This window comes from Nomascus leucogenys, chromosome 11, assembly GCF_006542625.1.
Source record: "Nomascus leucogenys isolate Asia chromosome 11, Asia_NLE_v1, whole genome shotgun sequence".
NCBI lineage: Eukaryota > Metazoa > Chordata > Mammalia > Primates > Hylobatidae > Nomascus > Nomascus leucogenys.
The window spans coordinates 43,201,940-43,225,086 of NC_044391.1; the positions used below are offsets into that span (position 1 = coordinate 43,201,940).

Consider the following 23,147-nt stretch of genomic DNA (forward strand, 5'->3'; position numbering starts at 1 on the left):
CCAGCTAATTTTTGTATTTTTTGCAGGGGTGGGGTTTCCCCCTGTTGCCCAGGCTGGTCTGGAACTCCTGGGCTGAAGCAATCTGCCCGCCTCAGCCTCCCAAAGTGCTGAGATGACAGGCATGAGCCACCACGCTCAGCCACTTTTTGCTCTTATTTGCATCACACCGTGGTGTTTTTCATTTTGTTCCACTTCATTACAGACAAAAATGATGTTCGAGACCTACTAAATTGATTTTATTATCCACTGATGGAGTAAATGGGATATTTGTAATGTAATATTGTTTCACTGCCCACAAAAAAATTTGTACTCACATTAATTCACTTTACTCCTACAACCACTTATAAAGTAGGTGGGTGCTTTTATCTGCCTTTTTATAGATGATGATTCTGAGGCTGTGGGAGGTAAAGTGTCTTTCCCACAGACACAGCTGAAAGACATTTGAGAGATGGGTTGTTACTATGTGGGTTGTAGCTGGACGGCGAAAGAGAAGGCTAGTCCGGTGTAAGCAGTTAGTTTGTTAGGAATACCTTTACTGAGCACCTACCCTGTGCCATGCAATGTGCTAGCCCCAAGAAGACAGTGAATATATGGGAAATAAGTTTATCATGAGAAAGAGCCGGAAGAAAAAATGTAATTGGACCCAGGGAGCATGGAGTTGCAATTTTATCCAATCTCAGAAGTAATATTCTGAGATCCTCTAGGAGCTCAGACCCTGTGGGAGGAGTCTTCATTAGGGCTAATGTTGTAGTCTCAAAAAAAGATAATTGAATCTTAATGACATGGTTTTTATTATATTATGTGCTGGCATCTAGGCAGAAGTGTCTGATTAAGAGGCGGAGTAATTGGGGCCATTAGGGATCGAAGTCTGGGGAGAAGTAGAATACCAGGGCCCTTGATGAAACCAGCACGGGTGGAGAAATGTGCTTCTGGTTGGAGGTGAAAACGTGGAATTTGCTGAGCTACTGAGTTAGCAGGTCTATTGAGAGAGTACAGCAAGGGAGGTGGATGGAGCCTTGGGCAAATACTGCAGTTAAGTTCTACGGAAAGAAGAGACTTGCTGACAGAGGCAAAAAAAAAAGTGAAAGAAACAGGACGACACTACAGGGACATGATTTTCACAGTTTCAAAGAGCAGAAGAAAATAGTATTTTGAATCATTAAAGTGTGTATTTATCTGAACTCCTTTTTTAAAACTTTGAGCTCTAACCTCTGGAATGAGAATCTTATTCCCTCATACAATTTTTGAGAAAATAAACCTGTTTTGATTTTAGGATCATTATGATTGGGGACTTCGTGCTATTAAGTCTGTCTTGGTTGTGGCTGGATCTCTGAAACGAGGAGATAAAAATAGACCCGAAGATCAGGTACTGCAATGCTAATATGATTTTGTTGAGTGAGTAGCTGGCCAGCTTCACAGAAATGAAAGTATATGCCTGAATGGTGGGGCATGCACAGCACAACTTTTAAAAAGCATAACATCTGTTGTTAATGCAGGAAATTTGAGGATTGGCATTCCTTATAAGAGGTCACAAGTGGTCTTGAGTACAAAGATATGAATCTGGAAAAGAAAATGTGATTTTACAAGTACTTTTGAAATAGCCACAAAAAGTATTTTGACAGTCATAATCAAATAATTCAGTAATCACTGTTTGATTTCCTCTGAGGAACATTTAAGAAATCTGATTGAGTTGGGATATTAATCCTGGAAAGTCAGTGAATACATAATGGGAGAAAGAACATCCATTTCATGGGACATAAGATGGGCATGCAGAATGAAACAGGAATGGTGGGTGCCTAACACCAATGAAATGCTCGATTGGTTGGTCAGAGCTGCTAGAGAAATGTTCTGCTCTCCTTCCTGGAGAGAAACAATAACAACACTTCATGAATTTTTCCCTTAAGTAGCCAGAGCAATGGATATGTGTTATCAGTCCATTTTCACTCTGTTACAAAGAACTACTTGAGACTGGGAAATTTATAAAGAGGTTTAATCGACTCACAGTTCCACAGGCTTAACAGGAAGCATGACTGGGAGAACTCAGGAAACTGATGATCATGGAGGAAGGCAAGCGGGAAGCACAGACCTTCTTCACATGGTGGCGGGAGAGAGAGAGAGTGAAGGGGAAAGTGCCACACACTTTTAAACCATCAGATCTCCTGAGAACAGCAAGGAGGAAATCCACCCCCTTGATGATCCAATCACCTCCCACTAAGCCCTCCTCCAATTTGACATGAGATTTGAGTGGGGACACAAATCTAAACCAAATCAATATTTATCACCATGTGTATGTGCAATATGACTTTAGAAACAGCAAAAAAAAAACAAAAAAAAAACAAAAAAAACTTCATCTGCTCTGTGTCCTTTTTTAAATTGAGGGATATTTATTATGTATTTTTCTACTTTGCCAATATTTCTCTCTTTTCCTCTTAATTTCCTCGTAATTTAGTATTAGGTTAAGATTTTCTTTCATTTATTTGTTCTCTTGCTTTTTAAAATTTTTGTTGGAATGCTTAGCTCTTTCTCTAAAAGTTATCCTGACGTTTAAGTTACTGCTTTTAAAATCTTTGGCTTACAGCCAAGATAGAACAACAACAACAAAACTAAAAATGTTTGAGATTATCATTCTAAGATTCTCAGAGTACTTTGGATAAGATGATCTGATGGGCTTGATTAATTTAAATTCTGGAGTTTGAGGATTCAAGAGAGAAGGCCCTTAGACTGTTTCTGAAGATCATTGGCAGGGAAGGAAAAGGCCTCCTTGCTGTTCTTATTCTAAAGATTGTCCATTGTATCAGTTCAGCCTTCTCATGTTCTGATGCATCAATTTTAAACATTTAACCTCCCTATTGATAGAATGCCATCTTAATGGAGAACAGTACCAATATCTCATGCTTCACATATGAGGATTAAAAATAACAAACATCTTTAGTTCTTTAGGTGTTTGTTAGACCTTGTATTGGCTTTTTTATAAAATGTTTTTTTTTTTTCTAGGTACTCATGAGAGCATTAAGGGATTTCAATATGCCTAAAATAGTGACTGACGACATCCCAGTGTTTCTGGGCCTGGTCAGTGACCTGTTTCCAGCCCTGGATGTGCCCCGGAGGAGGAAGCTGCACTTTGAACAGATGGTCAGGCAGTCTACCCTGGAGCTCCGCCTGCAGCCTAAAGAGAGCTTCATCCTCAAAGTAAAAGGAGCATTTGCTTTTCATGGCAGCTGTTGGGATTGTCAGTGGAAATAATTGTGGCTAATTGATACTAAAGCAAGATGTTAACTTGTACCCTAACCTTAATAGGATCTTAATATGTGCTTTCAAGCATTTTCATATGGCAGGATGAAGTAAACATAAGTAAATATTTTAGTAGCCCCACTCTGTAAGGTGAAAACATAGATATGATTGTCACGGCTTTAAATATACGCAAACTTTTAATTAGGTTACAAAACTTGTTGGTTCTTGGAGACATGCACTAAAAATTTACTTTGTTCTTTCCTCCTTTTTAGAGAACATTGGAAGTAAAATCATTAGTGCATGCTTTTAATGAGGGAAGAATGACAACATGTATGAGAATAACTTAGGTAGATATTATCTGACGTATCAAAGCCTTGTGCATATTATTCAATTTGAATTCAGTGAATGCATGGATATTGAACACTATATACATTATCCATTGTAGATATTTTACAGAATATAAATCATTACTCAGTTGTAGATGGTGATTGGCTATGTACAGTGTCTGTTCAAAACTCATGAAGAGTTAATGATTTTTGTAAGTAACCCCTGCCATATACTGAGTACTGCATAAAATCATGGTTTGGCTTTAGTCTCAGCCCTGTGGTCTACGTGGGAGATCCAGGAAAAACTATACTTTTCACTTATGGTCTATTTTAACTTTCTCTGAACATACTGTTGTCAGTGGGGGCTGGCTTGGGTGTAAGGAAAGAAGAATTGGGCAAAAATGGTAGGTTATCTTTTTGTCACCAACTCATTAAAGGAAACCAGCAACCGGCTGTTTGCTCTGCAGGTTGTCCAGCTTGAGGAACTGTTGGCTGTGCGGCACTCGGTCTTTGTGGTTGGAAATGCAGGCACAGGAAAGAGTAAGGTATAGTAAATTGCCTAATAGCTTACAACTCTGGAAAGAACGTTTGTTGTCATTGTGGTTCGGCCTATTTTCAATGCTACTCAAAAGAATTCCCCTCCATGAAGCCCACCATAATTTTGGGTCAGAATCTGAGACTGGAATCTTGCTGCTTGATCAATTGACATTCTTTTCCTTTATACTGGGTCAGCGAGGGGAGAACAAGAAACAAATAGAGCATTGCATTCACATAGGAAAAGCAAGCCAACATGAAGATTGAACTTTCCACATGAGATGTTCAGTATCAGATGCAGGCATTTCGATATACACCATCCTACCTTATGCACTTTTCAATACATTTATGCTTGGATTCTTTTATCAAAGATAAACGTATTAAGAGACTGTGGAATAAGATATCTGGCTGGAAGATTGGATTGGCTCTAGCCACATTTATCAAACCTGTTTTCTTTTCCAAGTCATCCTTGATTCTCCTCCCCATATCATTCAGAAAAACAAACCCAAATATTTTCCTTCAGTCCTCCCTCAGAAATATAACCCTCTATATGGCCAAACAGAACCTAAAAATAAAAGGAAGTGGCAAAACCCACATTTTTGAGGTACCTATTACGTGCTGTGCTAGGTGCATAATGTATGATTTACTCTGCACAACAATGATATACTATGAGTATTATTATCCCCATTTTTAGTTCACTGCTTGATTTTGTTTGGTCTTACTGACAGTCCTGGCAACATACTTATTTTCTTGGTTGGCAGACGGTATATGCAGAACTGCATGCATTTTAATTCAGGATGCTTGGGTATAAACATACTTGGTAGCCAACAGCTAAAAATAATCAGATTGAGCATATGAGATTTTAGAGGATGGCAGTATATGGAACTAGCCAGTATTTAGATCAGAACCCAAAGTGGAACAACTGTAAGAAAAAAAAATCTCTGTATAGACATTTTTCTAGTGAAAAATATAATAAATGAAATATTAAAGTAGATAACTGATAGACCTGTAATTATTTTGTTAGAGTAAGTTACAGATGTAGGCCACAGTTCAAGGAAGGATAAAATTAAATTCTATACTTTCCAGTAGATTAATGGTTTCTAAAAATATAAGCTTAATATTCCTAAGGCATTTACTTTCTTTCTTCTAGTCTTCACCATTTCTGTTCTACTCAACAGGTACGTAACCCAAGATGCCCGGAGCACTGCAGCTCAGGGAGACGTTCTTTAGCATCTTATCATTTCAAAGTGTTTGCCAATTGTTTATCAGTTTTTCAAAATGCCCGTGAGTAGGTCAGCATTATAAATATCTAAGACAAAAGCCACAGCTTTTCGAAGAAGCAAAAGGGAGAGTTAGGGCAGATATTTGAGTTGAAGTATCAATTAATGGAATAAATATACACTGAGCACCTGTTCTGTGAGTTCTCATTCTCAAGGCTTTTCCTCAATTATCAGGATCAGGGTTTGTCAACCTCAGTGCTGTTGACATTCTGGACTTGATAAGTCTGCTGTAGGAGGCTATCCTGTGCATTGAAAGATATTTAGCAACCTCCCTGGTCTCTATCCACCAGATGTCCAGAAGCTCCTTCCCCCTTCTTCCCCCAAGTCTGTTTTTGAGAACCACTGCCCTAAGTCTCTAGGTCTCAAGGCATGGCCAGGCCAGTATCATTTGCATCAGCTGGGCCCTTGTTGGAACTGTACGTTACTGGCCCCACCTCAGACCTACTGAAATAGAAACTCTGGGATTGGGATCAGCAATCTGTATTTTAATACCCTCCAAACGATTCTGATGTAGGCTACATTTTGAGAAAAACCAATCTTGCTGATTCAGGCAGGGTAGATTTTGTAATCAACATGAATGCTTATTTATGTATGGTCCTCCACTTTGCACACATGATTAAAAATCTCAAATGAGAAAGTGACTCCCTTTAGTCTAAATAGTTCAAAGAGTCAAGTGAACTGATTCTGTCTTGCTGAGTATTTGTAAGATGAAGCTTTTCAAGATGGTAATGGGAATGCACATATGTGCATTTTTCCGCTTCTCGATCTTAGCACACACAGAGCATCTAGGAACATATAATGAATAAGGGAAACTCTTCAGAAATCTTTTACTTTCCATTTGGCTTATGTCAGTATTAATTTTTTTGGCTCTTTCCTCCTTCCCCTCAGATTTTGAGAACATTGAACCGAACATATGTTAACATGAAACAGAAGCCGGTTTGGAATGACTTAAACCCTAAAGCTGTGACAACAGATGAACTCTTTGGTTTCATACATCATGCTACCCGAGAATGGAAAGATGGCAAGTAGTATTTCCCCTTTAGAAGTGCTCAATTTTTTTTTCTATCCAGAAAGCCATTTTTCAGTACAAGCCAATTTTAGTCATAGTCACAGACTTACTGTTTATGTGTTGGCATTATTGGAAATATAGCAGATCACAACAGCATTTATAATGTATAAATTAAAACTAGATTTGAATAAGTACTTGATTTGCATTCAGCAGATTTGCACTCAGAGCTGTTGTATTTTATCCCACGTCAATTATGTCAGGGCTCCCTGTAAATCAGGAGTGAAGTCAACATGAATGCCTCAGGAAACATCTATAAAGTACCTGATATGAGACACTGAAGTTCAGGCAGACATTATTCCAGGTGCCAGGGACAAAAGCCAATAGGGCATGTTTCCTGCCCTGAGAGTATTTGTAAGCAAACAGATCCCTTTGTGACAATCTGTTAAGATTTCCTGTTATAGTAAATGTGCTACCCTTGGCATCATCCTTGAGGCCTCTCTCCCTCTCACACCCTACATCCAACCTCACAGCAAATCCTATAGGCTTTGCCTTTAAAATGTACATGAATTCCAGTTCTTCTCACCATCTCCCTAGATGCCACATTAGTCAAAGCCGCCATCATGTCTCGTCTGTACTACCGCAGTGGGTAATCTCCTCCTGCTGGTTTCCCTGCAGTTCATTTGACCTAAAGCAGACAGAGGGTCTTCAAATGTTACTTCTCTGCTTTTGATTTCTAGTAGGTTCCAATCACCTTTAGAATCCAACCTTTTCCATGGCTTATAAGGCTCTATGTGATTGGATCCCTGCCCCTGTCCCCAAATCCCACCATCCCTGACTTCATTTCCCACCACTTAACTATCATTCATTCATTCTGGCCTCTTTGCTATTCGTTGAACTTGCTCCCATCACGGGACCTCAGCACCTCATGTTCCTGCCATCGGCAACACTCTTCCGGATGCCTGCATGACTTGCTCCCTCATTTCAGCATCTGGTCAAATGTCATATCAGAGAAGACTTCCCTGATGGCAGATCTAAAGTAGAAATACAAATCAAAATCACAATGAGATAGAATCTCATACCAGTCAGAAAGACTATTATGAAAAAGTCAAATGATGATGGTGAGGCTGTGGAGAAAAGGGACCGCTTGTAGACTTGTTGGGAATGTAAATAAGTTCAGTCACTATGGAAAGCAGTTTGGAGATTTCTCAAAAAATTTGAAACGGAACTGCCATTTGACCCAGCAATCCCATTATTGGGTATATACCTAAAGGAAAACAAATTGTTCTACCAAAAAGACACATTCACTCATATGTTCACTGCAGCACTATTCACAATAGCAAAGACGTGGAATCAACCTAAGTGCCCATTAATCATGGATTAAAGAAAACATGGTACATATACACCATGGAATACTATGTAGCCATAAAAAAGAACAACATCTTTTTTTTCAGCAGCATGGATGTAGCTGGAGGCCATTATCCTAAGTGAATTAATGCTGAAACAGAAAACCAAATACTGCACGTTCTCATTTACAAGTGGGAGCTAAACATTGGGTACATGTGGACATAAAGATGGGAACCACTGACACTGAGGCCTACTAGAGGTGGGAGGGAAGGAGAGGAGCAGGGGATGAAAAACTACCTGTTGGTTACTATGCTTACTACCTGGACGATGGCACCATTTGTATGCCAAACCTCAATGTCACACAGTATACCTATGCAACAAACCTGCATGTGTATCATCTGAACCTAAAATAAAAGTTGAAATTTGAAAAATAGTAATAATAAAGCAGGACACCCTTCATCATTCTCTGTCCTCTCGTCTTGTATACACTCCTTTTTCTGTGGGACGGTTTTTACTGTCTCAGCCTAGCTTCTGTCTTTTTGTAAAGAACTATGGCAGGGAGAGAACCGTATCTGTTTAGGATGAAAAACTGTGGAAACTGTTCAAATCAGTGACTATTAGAAAAGTTTGCTGGCTGTTATATGAATCATGGTGGCAAGTTCCATTAGATACTGTCACTTTTGGCACAAAATACTTCACAGAGGAAACATTCGAGATTCATGCATCAAAACAGTTTTGCTCACAATGCTATTAGATTTACTAGAGCTTGAAAAATTTGCAGCTGTTAAATATGTCACAACAAATACACAATGCTTAGATATGTAGTAATGGCAAAAAGGACTGTAGATTTAAAATGTTTTTGCCTATACATCTTGTTAAGGAATGATGAGTTAGTATCCCAGTGAACACATTTCTGTAAGAGATGTATAGTGCTTCTGAATGCTTTAGCTTCAGAATTATGCCCTTGAAAATTGTTATAGAAAAATGGAGAAAGGTGAAATAAACAAATATTTGATCTAAAATGGATACTGAACATATGTGTATGAAGAAGGATCATGTCTTCAGTTGGTGTAAGTTTTGAGTTTTATGTATGTTACCTTCTATAAATCCCCACAACCGTTCATGAAGGAAGGTTTTTGTTATCTCTGTTTGGCATATGGGAAGCTCAGTCGTGGAAGTTAAGGATCCTTCTCAGTGAGGTGAAGCTTACACATTGGTAAATAATAGAGCTGGATCTGGAACCCATGTGTGGCTCAAAAGGTGTTACACACTGCCCACAAGAAAGAGGCAGCAAAATCGTTTTTATTTAGTTAATAAAAGAGTTTCCAAGATGAATAATACCAATCTATCATAGAAATAAACAGCACTCAACTACATTATGTATTAGGATTGTTTACTCTTATTTTATAGGTCTCTTCTCATCCATTCTTCGAGAACAAGCAGATCTTAAGCATGATGGACCAAAATGGATGGTCCTGGATGGAGATATTGACCCCATGTGGATTGAATCACTTAATACTGTAATGGATGATAACAAGGTGAGTAAAACTTCAGTTCTAAACCTTAAATATCACGTCCTGAGTGTATTAAGAGTTCCATTCACTTGTCGATGTTAATACTAGTTTTTGCTCATTAACCTGGGATTCTTTATGTAATTATTATTTCAATAGGTGTTGCTTTCCTGATAATTTTCTTAATTTCACCATTAAAGAATTTCAAGGAATATGTTCTCTTTGTTTCTTTGAATTCAGCCACCTTTACTGAGAGTTAGACACAGATCTAAGAATTTAGTTTACAGATCTTACCACTTTCTAAGAGGTAGGCGTAAATTATTATATCTTGTCATCTTTGATTAAGTATAAATACTTAGACAATGAAAGAACAGGTTTGTGCCATATGATAATCGAAATTAACTAGTTCCTATGGCTACGGATTGAGTTAAATGTTTTCCCAAGCTTTTTTGCCACAGTTGATTCAGCATTCCCAGCAAAAACAAAAGGTGATGGTACAGGTCTGTGAGATATCATTCAAGCAACACAGGGTCTATTGTTGGGGTCAGCAGAGAGAAATCAGTAATCATCACTACTCCAGAGTAGATTTAGTAACCACCTTAAATTAACAGTAATTACTGCTTACTCAACTGAGACACTGTTCATCATCAAATACAGGTTTGGGATCTTTATACTTGTATAAGTTTCTTTGGACAATTGATAATTGTGGTATTTCAGATTCTAAAGAAAAGTTTTTATACGGTATTCAGGTCCTTTCATGTGATTAATTTTTACAATAAATGTCTTATATTTGTCTTAGTAATAAAATTACTTCAATTATGTAAAGGTTGGCATTCACAAGTCCATTTAGGTGAGTTTGTTCCTCAAGGGTCAGTCAGGTCATCTCAGGGGTGAGCTTAGATCTTTATTCAGACTGCACTTCTGATTCAGGACAGTGAGTGCACAGCCTGTGGTACTTCTGGTAGGGGAAAGTACTCGTTGATTCCGGATGTTTGCGGCATTGCTTTTGCCCGTGGGTGACAGTGTGCCTCTGTGCACCGCTGTGCTGCTCACTCCAGGTGCTGACCCTCGCCAGCAATGAGCGCATCGCCCTCACTCCCTTCATGAGGCTTCTGTTTGAGATACATCACTTAAGGAGCGCAACCCCGGCCACTGTTTCCAGAGCTGGTATTCTGTATGTGAACCCACAAGATCTGGGCTGGAATCCGTGAGTATTTCTTTTTGGTTTATTGTAGTAAATTGTATGTAACATAACATTTACCATTTTTATAATTTTTGCTTAAGCACATTCATGTTGTTGCACAGTTATCACCACCATCCATCTCTGGAAGTTTTTTATCTTCCCAAAGTGAAACTCTTTATCCATTAAACAATAACACCTCATTCTCCCCTCCTCCCAGCTCTTGGCAACCTTCATTCTACTTTCTATCTCTATGAATTAGACTACTCTAGGTACCTCATATAAATGGAATCATACAGTGTTTGTCTTTTGGTGACAGGTTTATTTCACTTAGCATAATGTCTTCAGAGTTTACCCACGTGGCAGCATATTGCAGTATTTCCTTTTTTAAGGCTGAATAATACTCCATTATGTGTACATACCATATTTTGTTTACCCATTCATCTATAAATGAACACTTGGGTTTCTTCTACCTTTTGGTTATTGTGAATAGTGCTGCTGTAAACATGGGTGTACAAATATCTCTTCAAGGCCCTGCTTTCCATTCCTTCGGGTAGAACTCAGAAGAATTTCTAGATCATATGTTAATTCTAATTTTAATTTTTTGAGAAACTGACACATTGTTTTCCACAGCTGCTACCCATTTATATTCCCACCAACAGTGTACGAGGCTTCTAATCTCTCTGCACCTGTGCCGGCACTTGTTATTTTCCTTTTTTCTAACAGTAGCCATGCTAATGGGCATGAGGTGATAGCTCATTTTAATTTGCAATTCCCTGATGATTAGTGATGTTGAACATCTTTTCATGTGCTTAGCGGCAGTTTGTATGTCTTCTTTGGAAAAATGTTCATGTAAGTTCTTTGCCCAGTTTTTAATCAGTGCTTTTTCAAATTGTGCCTGGATCTTGTTAAAATCTTAGTATAAAATTCTAAATATCTATATGCTCACTTGAAGGTATTAGCAATTACATTTAAGGCTAATTAATTAGGCTAATTAAAGGATAATTAAGTTAGCACTGGAATGCCTTTGTCATTTTTACTTGGACATTACCTGGTTCACATACCTTGAAGATGTTAAGAACTCAGTAAATATTTGTTGAATAAGTGAATAAATAATGAAAGCTGATATGGAACACTTACATAAAAAGAAATCATTTTGATTATGTTTGTTTGCATGCATGTATATATACAATGCATACACGAACAGTTGTAATGCTTTGATTTAGAGCAACTTTATGGTGCCCAGTTGCTTACTCCTCAAATGCTTACATTTTCTACAGTTCATCCTGGTTGTAACTTGTCACCTCCAGCATCTGCACTTTGAACTGTAGGAATTGCTGAGCTCTACCAGTGAACCCATGCTTGTGCCTGGCATGCTTCTTATGTCAGAAATCTTCTGTTTACCTCTTTGGACACACTCTCCATCCTTCTCACCCTCTTCTGTGGTCTGTATGGACCACATTAGTGGGCTCCTTGCCTTCCGGCTTCTGGTTGGTTTGGCCAATGAAGAATCCTGGCAGGAAGTGAGAGGGAGAGAGGACAGTGAGGTCAGGCTGTTTATTCTCCTTCCCAACAGGGTCATGTCAGGATGGTTCTGTCCCTCTGACTGCAGGTCACAGCTCTTCTTATATCTCTCCATTAAGGTTCTTTCCTTCCAGGTTCTGGCAGTCCTTCATTCTCTTGTCCCTCCAGGCATAGGTACAATAACCATTCCTTGTGATCACCCTTTTGGCATGGTACTGTCCCTTCCGTATTCTCTACTTCTTGCCCACACTTCTGTGACTAGTCCTTTTATTGATCCTTCCCTTATTATCCTGATTTGGGGATGACATCTGTTTCCTGCCAGATGTCTAACTGATGTATTTCTCCAGGCTGCCTTTCCTGTGTGTACTGACATGCTTGCTAAAAGTCTCATTCCTTACCTCTACAGCGTAGTAGAGCCATGCCCAGGCTTTTGCTTTTGACAAAGCCTTTATTGGATGTGTTTTGGGGAAGGAGTGATTTTCAAAAGTCTTAAATGGGGTGTTTTCCTTGGGATCATAACTCCCTTCCACACCTAGGATTCTGTCTCTTGAAATGCTTCTATTGGTTGGGAGCTACCTGAGGGAGTCTCTCCAGCAGCCCTGACTCCCTCTGTACAGAGAACCCAGGCACCACAGTGCATGGCGGCATTCATTTCCTTCATGAGACCTCTTACCCCTCCTGGGTGTGCTCTGATTTCAGTAGTGAACCTCACAGCTCCCAAGGCATATGTAATTCAATCTCAGTCCTATCCTGTGGAGATGTGTGCTAACAAAAGCTTGATCCAAATCCCTAAAGAAGGACGTCATGCAATACATCAAAGGTCACGGGTTGGCTAAAGAGACACCCAATTTATATTCCTAAGAGAGTTAAACAACTCTATCTTCACCGTTAGATTTTACTTTTGGGTTTTTTGTTTGTTTGTTTGTTTTATCCAGAATTAATGGGTAGATGTTAATGTTCATATGTGTGCCCAAAGAATTCATCCAGGTCATTTTCCAAAATAATGGAAATCTTCTCTAGAAGGCATTTTTGTATTTTCACCTCCTATTGCAATAAACTTTCAATAAGTCACAAAATGCCTATTTTAGGATAAAGGGTATTTTTTCCTCTCCATAGTTATTGGAGACTTTAACATCTTGCTTTAATGTCATTATGTTAACAAAATGATAGCTTTATACATATTAATTCATTTAATACTCAGTTACCTTCTGAGATAGACATAATTATTAGCCCAATTTTCCAAGCGAATCTCTTAAGTCTCAGTTTTCATCAGTGTTTTTTTCAGAATCAGAACTTTGAAATAAAGTTCAAAACTATAGAAAAGTTGGAAAGGTAATACAATGCGCAGCCAGAGACGCTTTTCCTGCAATCACTAACCATTTTGCTACCTTTACTTTCTCTCTTTCTCTTTCTCTGGCATAGAGGCACATTTTCTACTTCTATTAATTTTTGCTGAAATATATGAAAGTTGGAGACATTAAGACACGTCATCCCTAAGTCTGATTACAAAAGACTAGATACTGCTACATGACTCTTGGAAGCCACAACTTTAAATCATACTCTTTCTTCTATTTCTTGAGCTTAAAATATTCTTCTGGCTTTGTATCACTAATACTTTCACCTGTATCAAATGAACTTGTTGTCTTCTGTCCTTACAATCTCACCATCTCATCTTTCGATACAGTATATGCTTACAAACATGCAACTTCAGAAATAATTGGTATACACTGCTAGTCAGCATGTACTGCTAATGTCTGCCATTTTTCCAGGCCATGGTGAATGACAGAGAACTTGAAGCTTGCTCTGAGGGTAGACTTAAAGTCTGTTCGGTTCCCTCTATCCTATACAACAGGATCCAACCCCAGAGGCCTGAGTAATAAATAAAAAGTTTTCAGAGGTCTGAGAACTTCGGCTACTCTAGAAAGTTTAGAAACCACACGGTTATAGACTTCACTTGATAAACCCGGAACAGTTCTGCAGGAAGGAGGAACAACTGAGCTGCTGATAGGAGGACTCATTTGCAAATTCTGGAAAGCCAAAATTCTCTGTTAATGACCTGCATATTGCCATTAAGATGATACATTGGGGCATTACAATGTAGCCGTTTCCTGAGGTGGGGCACCAATGTGGGTGGTCTTTTCTGTGGGCAAGGAAAAAATATGCCATTTTAGTATGCCATTTGCAATTATATATAATAGTAGTCATGTTCCACCTCTATCACATCTTATAAAAATCATAAGGAACTTTTTATACGAAGCAGTGTTGCAAGATTGTACACAAATGCAGCTCTGTAGCTTCAGTGTTTGCTGAAGGTAACAGTTTCTCCCTCTAAATTTACTGTCTTTTAATGTCTATTTTATTCCTAAGCTATGAAAGTTTAGCAATAATTTCTACATAAGTTTTTAAACTGTCCAGCAACATAGCCATTTTTAGTCTCTATCCTATGCTATGTGGTGTGGTTGATCCCTAGTAGAGGTAATTTATCTGATTCCCCCCAACCCCCACTTTTTTTTTATCTCAAGCAGAATCAGCTCTTACCACATCTCGTGCTTTGTTTTGACTGACTTTTTTCTGGAGCACCTCTCACTTGTGGAAGTAATTTGTGCAAAAGCATCATTTGCTAGTGGGATCGGTAGATTTTCTCTGAGACTTTAGTTGCTGCTGATGTGACTCCATGAAGTCGCTATTACCTGCACCCTAAGTGCAAAGCCCACTTCTTCCTTCTGGGCTATTTTTTTGAAGTTACTGCTCCTAGTAATCCTTGCAATGGCTTTCTGCTCCCACAGAAACGTGGAAGAAACTTTGTTGGGAAGCGGGGTGTGGGTTTTGTTATATCTATCAGAATCCAGGATGCCAACTCTTGTGCCCAATAGGACGCTACTGCCTTTAGGAGAAACATAGGGAGACGGAGCCATGATCTAAACCTGAGTTTCTGAATGCCATCAACTCTGTACTAATGAGTAACATTTATTGATAATTTATTTGGCAGTTGCTAATGTAAGCACTTTGTACATGCAAACTTACATAATCCTCAGAACCACCCCAGGAGGTTCATATTATTACTATCTCCATTTACAGAGGAGAAAATTGAGGCACCAAGAGGTTAAGTAACTTGCCCAAGGTAACACATTTAAAAAATGGTGGAACCAAGTTGCATATCCAGGCAGTTTCACTTTAGACTTTCCTTTCCCTGAGCAATCCTGTTTCGCCTCTTCTTGATAAGCTCTAGATACAAAGATTCCACTTTCCACTCTGGCAGCTGATATGGGGTAAAATCAGTAGCTGAGAGGGTGGCCTTCATTCCTTTGTCCCCAGGCACTGACACCTGCTTTCCATCGTTCCGCAGTTCCCACTGTCACTACCACACAGAGACACTCTATCAGGTTACTCTTATGCAATTGGACTTCTACTGAAAACCATTTCTCTTGGACCTGAAAAAGTTTTGACGGTTGACATTTTATAAATTTCATCAGAGTGTAACATAGCTAGCTATTTAATAAACTCTATTGTGAAGGCTTGAGAAAAGTGAAAGGAGCCGTTTGTCAGATAATCATCTTGCCTTAATGTCTCTTGATGCTCAAAATGCAAGGTGTAGCTGAAATTGACCTGTGGTCATACTGTTTCTCTGCTGGCTGCTAAATGTATTTATTCCCCCTGCTTCATCCTTAATGAGAACTTTCTGAGGGATTATTTTTAGTTTAACATCATACATTTTTGCCCTATAGACTACTACAGGTGCTACTAAGTCATGCTTTGTTTTACTGATAAGTGTTATTTTACTAATATATTAAGGATATTTAATGTATCAGATTGCACACACACACACACACACACACACACACACACACACGCCCACACCCAAACATGAAACGCCATATCAGAACCACCTATTGGAAACTCGTTAGCGGCTATCAGATTGGAGTTACATTCAGTCCATTGAAAAAGGAGACACTTTGAAATAGCCCCTGTGGAATTTTCATCTTTTTATTTGTAACTGATTTCTCATTACTAAATAATTGATGCCAAGATTAATCAAGAAAAATCGCAAGCTGTTTTCATAAATAAGGCCTACACTATAGGAATAGTTTCAGCCCTTCAGGAAATGACATACTGCACTTCCTCATAAATGCGCGGTAATGGTCTACTTACATTCCATTATGTTTGGCTTCTAAGTGCTATTAGGAGTTTCTTTTACAGTCTTTTCATTAAGGTAAAATGGCCATTAAAACAAGTTTTTAAAGGGCCATTTTAAAATATTTGCAGTTTGAAAAATAGAATGAACTCACTAAACGTGTCCCTGAAGTGTTGCACCAAGCTGTGTTGAAGGAGGAAGCTTTTGACTTGGTGAAATTCTGCTTTTCAAGCCTAGTGTTCAATAAAAGCTTTTCTGTGTTCCTTTTCAGGTATGTGGCCAGTTGGATAGACAGAAGGCGGCATCAATCAGAAAAGGCCAATTTGACTATTCTTTTTGATAAATATGTCCCCGCATGCTTGGATAAACTGAGAACAAGCTTTAAAACCATCACTTCAATTCCTGAGAGTAGCCTGTTGCAGGTTTGTCTTCGGTTACGCCATTTAACATTCCAGTCCTGATGCGGTAGTGTTTGCTGATCAAGACAACAGAAGTTCTTGCTTGCCCAAGAAAATGAGAAGATCTCTGGAACTGTTATATTGTTCCAATCCTCTTGCCCCCGCCCCCACCCCCCATGTTCCCTGGAGCTTTTTGCAAACCTCCATCACATTCTGTTAGCGTTTAAGTTTGTGCTCTCCTTCTTTTCAGTCTTGTGAAAGAAGGTTGGAACCATGTTTTACTGATTTTTTTTTTAATATCCCCAGATAGCTCTTAGCACGTAGTAGGTGCCAGATATGTGTTTGTTGAATCATTGTGTTCCTTTCCAGTGTCTTTGCACAGAATTAGAAGAACAAAGTTGCAATAGCTTTATTTATTTTTCTGGTTCCTAAGTAACTTGCCCAGAGAAGGTGCTCAGTATGTTTTCTAATAAAACAAATTTGTGCAATTAAAGATGCCAGCCAGTGAGTAAGAGAAAGCCTCCAAATTCTACCACCTAGGTGCCACCACTCACAGACCTCCCCCTCCCAAAAATATTCATGGAGGAGTGTCAGTCTGGATGAAGAGTTCATAATATCCCAGGGATATATTTTTTCTCATCTTCATCTTGAGACAGCTGGTAAGAGCGAAGGATACATATGATATATTGTTATGGAAGCCAATGAAAATAATTCACAGCACACAGAAATGAAGGCTGTGATCTTAATCTCAGCTTGAAGAAAAACTATCCCCAGCCCTTACAAGTAAAAAACTTCACGAAAAGGTTTACAATTAGAAACCCCCCACACCCTTTTTTTCCTATAGGAGCAAAATTGCTTTCTAAGTACTGTGTTACCATTAAGTGAGTGTGTTACCAAATTTGTTTGACACAAAATTAGAAATAGTCACAAGCATAATAAGAAGAGAAAGTTCAGGTTCTTGGATAATTCACACACCAATTAAATAAACGATAGTCTTCAACAGTAATTATCTGAGGTATAATTTATTTCCGAAAGCAGGGCTGAATTTATTCATTATGAATTAATTATGTAGTTAGCCTAATTAGACTTCCTCTGGTGTAATACTTGCAAAAAAGCATGATCATGTTCTTTCTCAAGTTGACTTGTGTATTTGTGTGATTCTCTGTGGTGTGAACTCTTCCGTTCAAGAGTAGTGTGAAAATAGGTCAGTAGGAATTAATATGACTTCTGCTCTACTTCTTTCTTTCGTTGTATTCAGAAATGGCATTTAATTTTTAGCTCCGTTTAAGCTGTTGTTTTATCGAGTAATTTCTCTTCTGTGGTTACTAATAATGGAAATTTGAGACAAAAATGAGTATAAGAAGATAGTAACCTAAAATGGCTATCTTGAGAAATTAATGCACTCTTGTTTTCTGATATATGACGCCTCTTTAAGTTTGGTAAGGTTTATTAACTCTTTCAGATTACGCATTAAAGTATGTTAAGTGCTGACACAGAACTCAAAATGTTTTTCAAGTACTGTGGGAGAAAATAGAAGAAACATATAGCCTTATTCGTGTGTTCATCTCAGCCAGTAGCGTCACGTCGAGACCCTTCAGTCTTTTTTGTTTTGATTTCAACAGTTCCTTAGAATAACATGGCTTCTACTAAAAAATAACAAAGCCTCAGAGTTTTACACTGTTTTTCTTAATAGCAAATTGGTGAGTTTTATTCTATTAAAAGGTTATTTCAAATTGGCAAACGTGGCACAACGTGAAATAATAGAAATCAAGAAAGAAGATTAAAGAATATAATAGGTGCTCAACAATTTAAATGAAAAATATTTCCCCATCTTCTGTGGCAAGGAAGGAAAGGCATACACACAGTGCTGACCTGATCTGTGATCGCTTGCGTTGCTGTGTGTGTAATAGACATGAAAATCTATCGTTGCTTGCAAAAACTGGGGGAAGAGTCTCTTGACTTTTTAGGATCTGTAACAGTGCTAATTAATGACAACTTTCTGTGCTTTAGAGAACTAGTCCAAAAACCTGTTCATTACTGGTTATTATTTCACATGGTGAAGGCCTCTGCAGCAGCCGCGTTCCCCTCGTTGCTGACGCAACTACCCTAAGCATGGGCTAGGTACATTAGGACCTCCCAGCATGTTGCCATTTCACCTGGAGGGTATGAAGAACACGTTCCTGAGTTCCTGAACAGCATTTCTTTCAAGGTTAAATTTAGTTCGGTGTCCAAAAAACTGCCACAGGCTTAAGCTGCCAGTCCAACATTCTAAATTTATGACAACAGGTGGGAAAATGGCTGCCAAAGCACTTACCAAAAGTGGTTTATCTAAATGTCCAACAAGAAGGAAATAGTAAAATAAATGCCTGTTCATCCAATGGAATCCTCTGCATCCATTCCAGTGATGGTGTAGGGTAACACTTATTGATAAGGAAAGATGTCTTCAGTTTTTAATGAAGGAAGTGGATTATAGAATACTATTTAGAAAATGATTTCCTGTTTATAAAAAAGTGAATATGTACCCTTTTTTTTGCTTTTATGTGATTTGGGTTTGTATACTGATTATTAACCAGATTGTTTAAAATTTTATTTTTAAAAAATAGTTTGTTATTACCTAGATCATTTTGGTTGAAAGTGACAAGTTTTTTACTGTTAACTTAGACACCCAAGGTGGTAATTTTTGTCTCTCCCAATGTAGCAAATCACAGCTGGGAAAAACTATGTACTCTCTTAAGGAAAAAGTGGAGTTGTAAAAATATTCTTTGAACTTTCTCCACTATTTAAAAAAAATGTTGCCTTATTTGACTATTTCTTTTTCTTTAGACTCTATGTGTTCTTTTGGAGTGCTTGCTGACTCCTGAAAATGTACCTTCTGACAGCCCAAAAGAAGTTTATGAAGTCTATTTTGTATTTGCTTGTATCTGGGCTTTTGGAGGCACCCTGCTACAAGATCAGGTATGTTTAGAAATAGTTTACAGGACCAGTTTCCAGTTTTGTGTGGGACAGAGTCATGGGGAGTTTAAAATATGTGATCCGTACCTTTTTGTTATGTTATAGATCTATACTACTTGCCCTGTTCTCTCCTAAGTCTATGCATTCTCTGGGTAGTCCCATCCCTGATGGTTCCAACACCAGCTGACAATGCCATATCCATATCCTCCAGCCTGGCTGTGTGTTCTGAACTGAAAGTTCTGTGTTTCCGGCTGCCTCTGGGGCCTCACCTTCAGCATGCTGTTCTACAAGAAGCCCCGCTCAGTGTGCCTGAGACAGATCTCCTCCTCTGCCCCATACTCCAGCTTGCCCCTGCTCTTCCTTCTTTTCTTTTGCTCAGTGGTACATTCTTCCCGGTAGCTCCAGTTAAAAACGTGGGAGACATCACTCTTCCTGATTTCTGTGTCCTGTGATCTCAGACCCTTTCAGTTTCACCTGTGAAATAGCTGCCAACCCTATTCCCTCTTCTCCATCCCTGCAGCCTAAATTCAGGAGCAAAGCATCTTTAGATTGCCCTGGCTATCATAGTGTCTTAGTAGCTCAGATTGCCATAACAAAATACCACAAATTGGGTGGCTTAAGCAATAGAAATTTATTTCTCACAGTTCTGGGGACTAAAAGTCCAAGATTATGGTGTCAGCATGGTTGAGTTTCAGCAAGGACTCTCTTCCCACCTTTCAGACCGCCACTTTCCCGCTGTGTCCCCATGTGACAGAGAGAGAAAGACATACTGGTTTCTCTTTTAATGAGGACACTAATCCCATCATGAGGACCCTATAATCATGACATCATCTAAATCTAATTGTGTCCCAAGGCCCCACCACCAAATATCATCACACTGGGGGATACAGCTTCAAAATATGGATTTGGAGGTGGGATGTGGGGGAGGGGGTCACAATTTGGTTTGTAGCATTTGATAATCTTCAAATTGGTCTCCCTCTCTCCAGTCCCTCTTACTTCTAACCAGTCTCACACACTATTCCCAGGATAGTCATTTGTGAACCATAGTCAACCCTGGGCCAATTCCTTTTTCACTGGTCTTTTTTTTTTTAGCTGAAAGTGAAATATTCATGCCTGTACAGATTGCTTGCATAGCCATTTTGTGGCTTCTGATTTCCTATACGGAAACACTTGAGACAAACATTTGCAGCACACAGATCCCACGAACTGCTTAGGCTTACCAAAGTGCAAAGTGGGAATTATTCAACTTTAGAAATTTGCAGATCTGATTGCCACCATGCACCTCTATGTGTAATTTTTCTCATGTGATCTTTACAATGATTCTTCAAGGTATCCTCATTGCACAAATAAAGTAAAGCTCAGAGGGGCAAAGTAACTTGCCCAAAGTCACACTGATGGGAAATGGCAACATCAGGATTCCCATCCGAGTGTGTCTTTCTCCAAAAGCCACACCTTCCATGGTACCTCAAGGCCTCTCATGGTTCATAGTGCTTCTATGGGTACCCCTGAATTTTTACATTAAAAATAGATAGCACACATTTTCCAGGCTTCTTTGCTCTTTCCAGGTGTAAATGGGGCATTTACATTTAAAGGCATCACAGCCAAGAGTGACCTATATTTCTGTTGGTTTGTTCACTGTAGATCAGAAAATAAATGGTTGATATAATCTGTTGGCCAGTTCCACTTCTCGCCACTAGGTTACCATAACGCATGCCTATTATTATAATAATATATTTGGAATTCACTTGGCCTCCTAGATCTCATTTCAGCCATTCTCAGAAGCCAGATTCCTTCTGTAATTTCCAAGTGCTTTCTAAAGATTAGCAGCCGATATTGTGTAAGTGAGAGTCAAGTGTTCATGTCAGGGACTTCATGTGGCTTTCTCAGAGGCACAGTTTACAACATGTGTGGGTTTCTTGTTTATGGAGGCCACATGCAGACAGAAGGCAACCCTCCTCCTCCACCAGGTATTTCTTTCAATATTTACCCTTTCTCCCTTTCTGGGACTGTAAAATCAGGTGGGATGTTGATAGCGGACATCTTTCCCCTCCTGCTCATAACCCCTCACCTCCCTCCCAGCTGACCCTCTTTTAATCTTTCCAATTTCCAAATGTATCAGCCTTCCCCCCTAGTTATATCAGCTAGAAGCTGGATATCACTGGCACCTTCCTTTCCCTAATTAATAGTCAACATGAGCAGCAATAGCAGCTTAAAATTTTCAAAAGGGCTCTAACTACAGAGCATCTGAAAGAGAGGCTATGAGGTTGGCATTATGCGTGAAGCAGACACAAGAAATGTTCTCAGGATAGCCACTTGGTAGCTTAACAAATTGAGTGTCTAATATGTGTCAGGGAATGTGCTTAGAGCTTTTCATAGGGCACCTCATTTACTCTTCAAAAACTATAAAACCCTATATGGATTGGTACAACTATTCTTTTACAAATAAGGAACTGAAGCTTAGAAAGGTATATTTATCTGTTTCCAGGCACAAAGCTAACCCATGCCTAAGCCAGGTTCAAACAGCAGCTGACTGACTTAGGACCTGTGTTCTTAAGTCATTGCAGCCAACCTCCAAAATGAGTTTCAAATCAACTTTATCTGAACTCCCATAAACTGCCGTCATTTCTCACTTGGCTTCTGAAGTAGCCTCCTCACTGGGCTTTCTATTTCTACATTTGTTCTGATAATTCATCATTCACTCAGCAGTCAGGGTGATTTTTTGAAATGCACATGAAATCATATGATATACTCCAGAGTTGAAAACACTTGAATGGCTCCTTATTGCCTTTAAGATAACATTTCAAATTTTAATTCTATTTACAAGGCCTCTGAATCTAGCCCTGCTTAGCTCTCCCTATTTCTTCCTCTGCCACTCCCTCCCCCACTCCCCCCACTCCCCCACCCCCAGCTACGGGGTCCAGTTTCTTGAGCACACCAAGTCCTTTCATACCACGGGAACTTTGTACATGCTGGACTCTTCCTTAAATGGCACTTAAAGATGCCTTCCCTGAACATCCAATTAAAATAGGTTGCCTCTGTTACTCTCACTTATAGCAAACTTTACTTTCAAGGCAACTGTTGATTTCTGCGTTTGTTGGCTTAGCCTCAGCTGGACGACACATCTTCATGTTCCGCTCCTCTATCTTCCCCATAAACTCTGTGAGAGGAGAGACGGTGTTGGTTTTCTTTTCTACTTTAGAACAGATGCATTTTAGTTGAATGAATTAATGAGTGAAAGATTTGTCACCAAAATCATTTTGCCTATGTAGTGGTTAGGTGAAGCAAAGTTTGATATAAAGTTAAAGTTAAATGTAGTCTGCCTACAGAGAATGGTGCCAGATAAGTAATATCATCTGAACTGTCCTGGCTCAAGACCAACTTTTGTAGGGTGAAGAAATATCTTCTACCACCAATCTGAAAATAATTTAAGTGAACCTAAAGTCATAACTCATGCATGGGGTGGTAGAAGGATGCTCTCAGCTGGTTTGGAAGATGGTGGGGCAAGCTCTCCCTGCAAACACTGATCACCCCCTTCTGCCCAGTTTATAGGCCATAATACAATGACATGGGGACATCAAAGTAAAAGCATGTTTAAAAATTTCTCTGGGGAAAAATCACAGTTGAAGTCATAGATAAAAATGAGATTGCTGAAAGCAGTAGACACACACAGTATTTTTAAGAGTTCATCAAACTCACTATGTCAGGTCATGCTATGGATATAGGATT

At 39.0% G+C, this 23,147-nt stretch overlaps 1 protein-coding gene across 1 annotated transcript in view; it reads left to right on the top strand.

The window, feature by feature from the left end:
* DNAH11 (dynein axonemal heavy chain 11) overlaps window positions 1-23,147 on the top strand; it is a 363,940-nt gene that overhangs the window by 162,341 nt on the left and 178,452 nt on the right. The window contains exons 37-44 of the mRNA XM_030822211.1: window positions 1,274-1,366; window positions 2,995-3,189; window positions 4,025-4,102; window positions 6,260-6,396; window positions 9,112-9,262; window positions 10,294-10,442; window positions 16,343-16,493; window positions 19,293-19,424. Coding sequence (XP_030678071.1) covers window positions 1,274-1,366; window positions 2,995-3,189; window positions 4,025-4,102; window positions 6,260-6,396; window positions 9,112-9,262; window positions 10,294-10,442; window positions 16,343-16,493; window positions 19,293-19,424 — 1,086 coding nt within the window. The remainder of the gene's footprint in view (window positions 1-1,273; window positions 1,367-2,994; window positions 3,190-4,024; window positions 4,103-6,259; window positions 6,397-9,111; window positions 9,263-10,293; window positions 10,443-16,342; window positions 16,494-19,292; window positions 19,425-23,147) is intronic.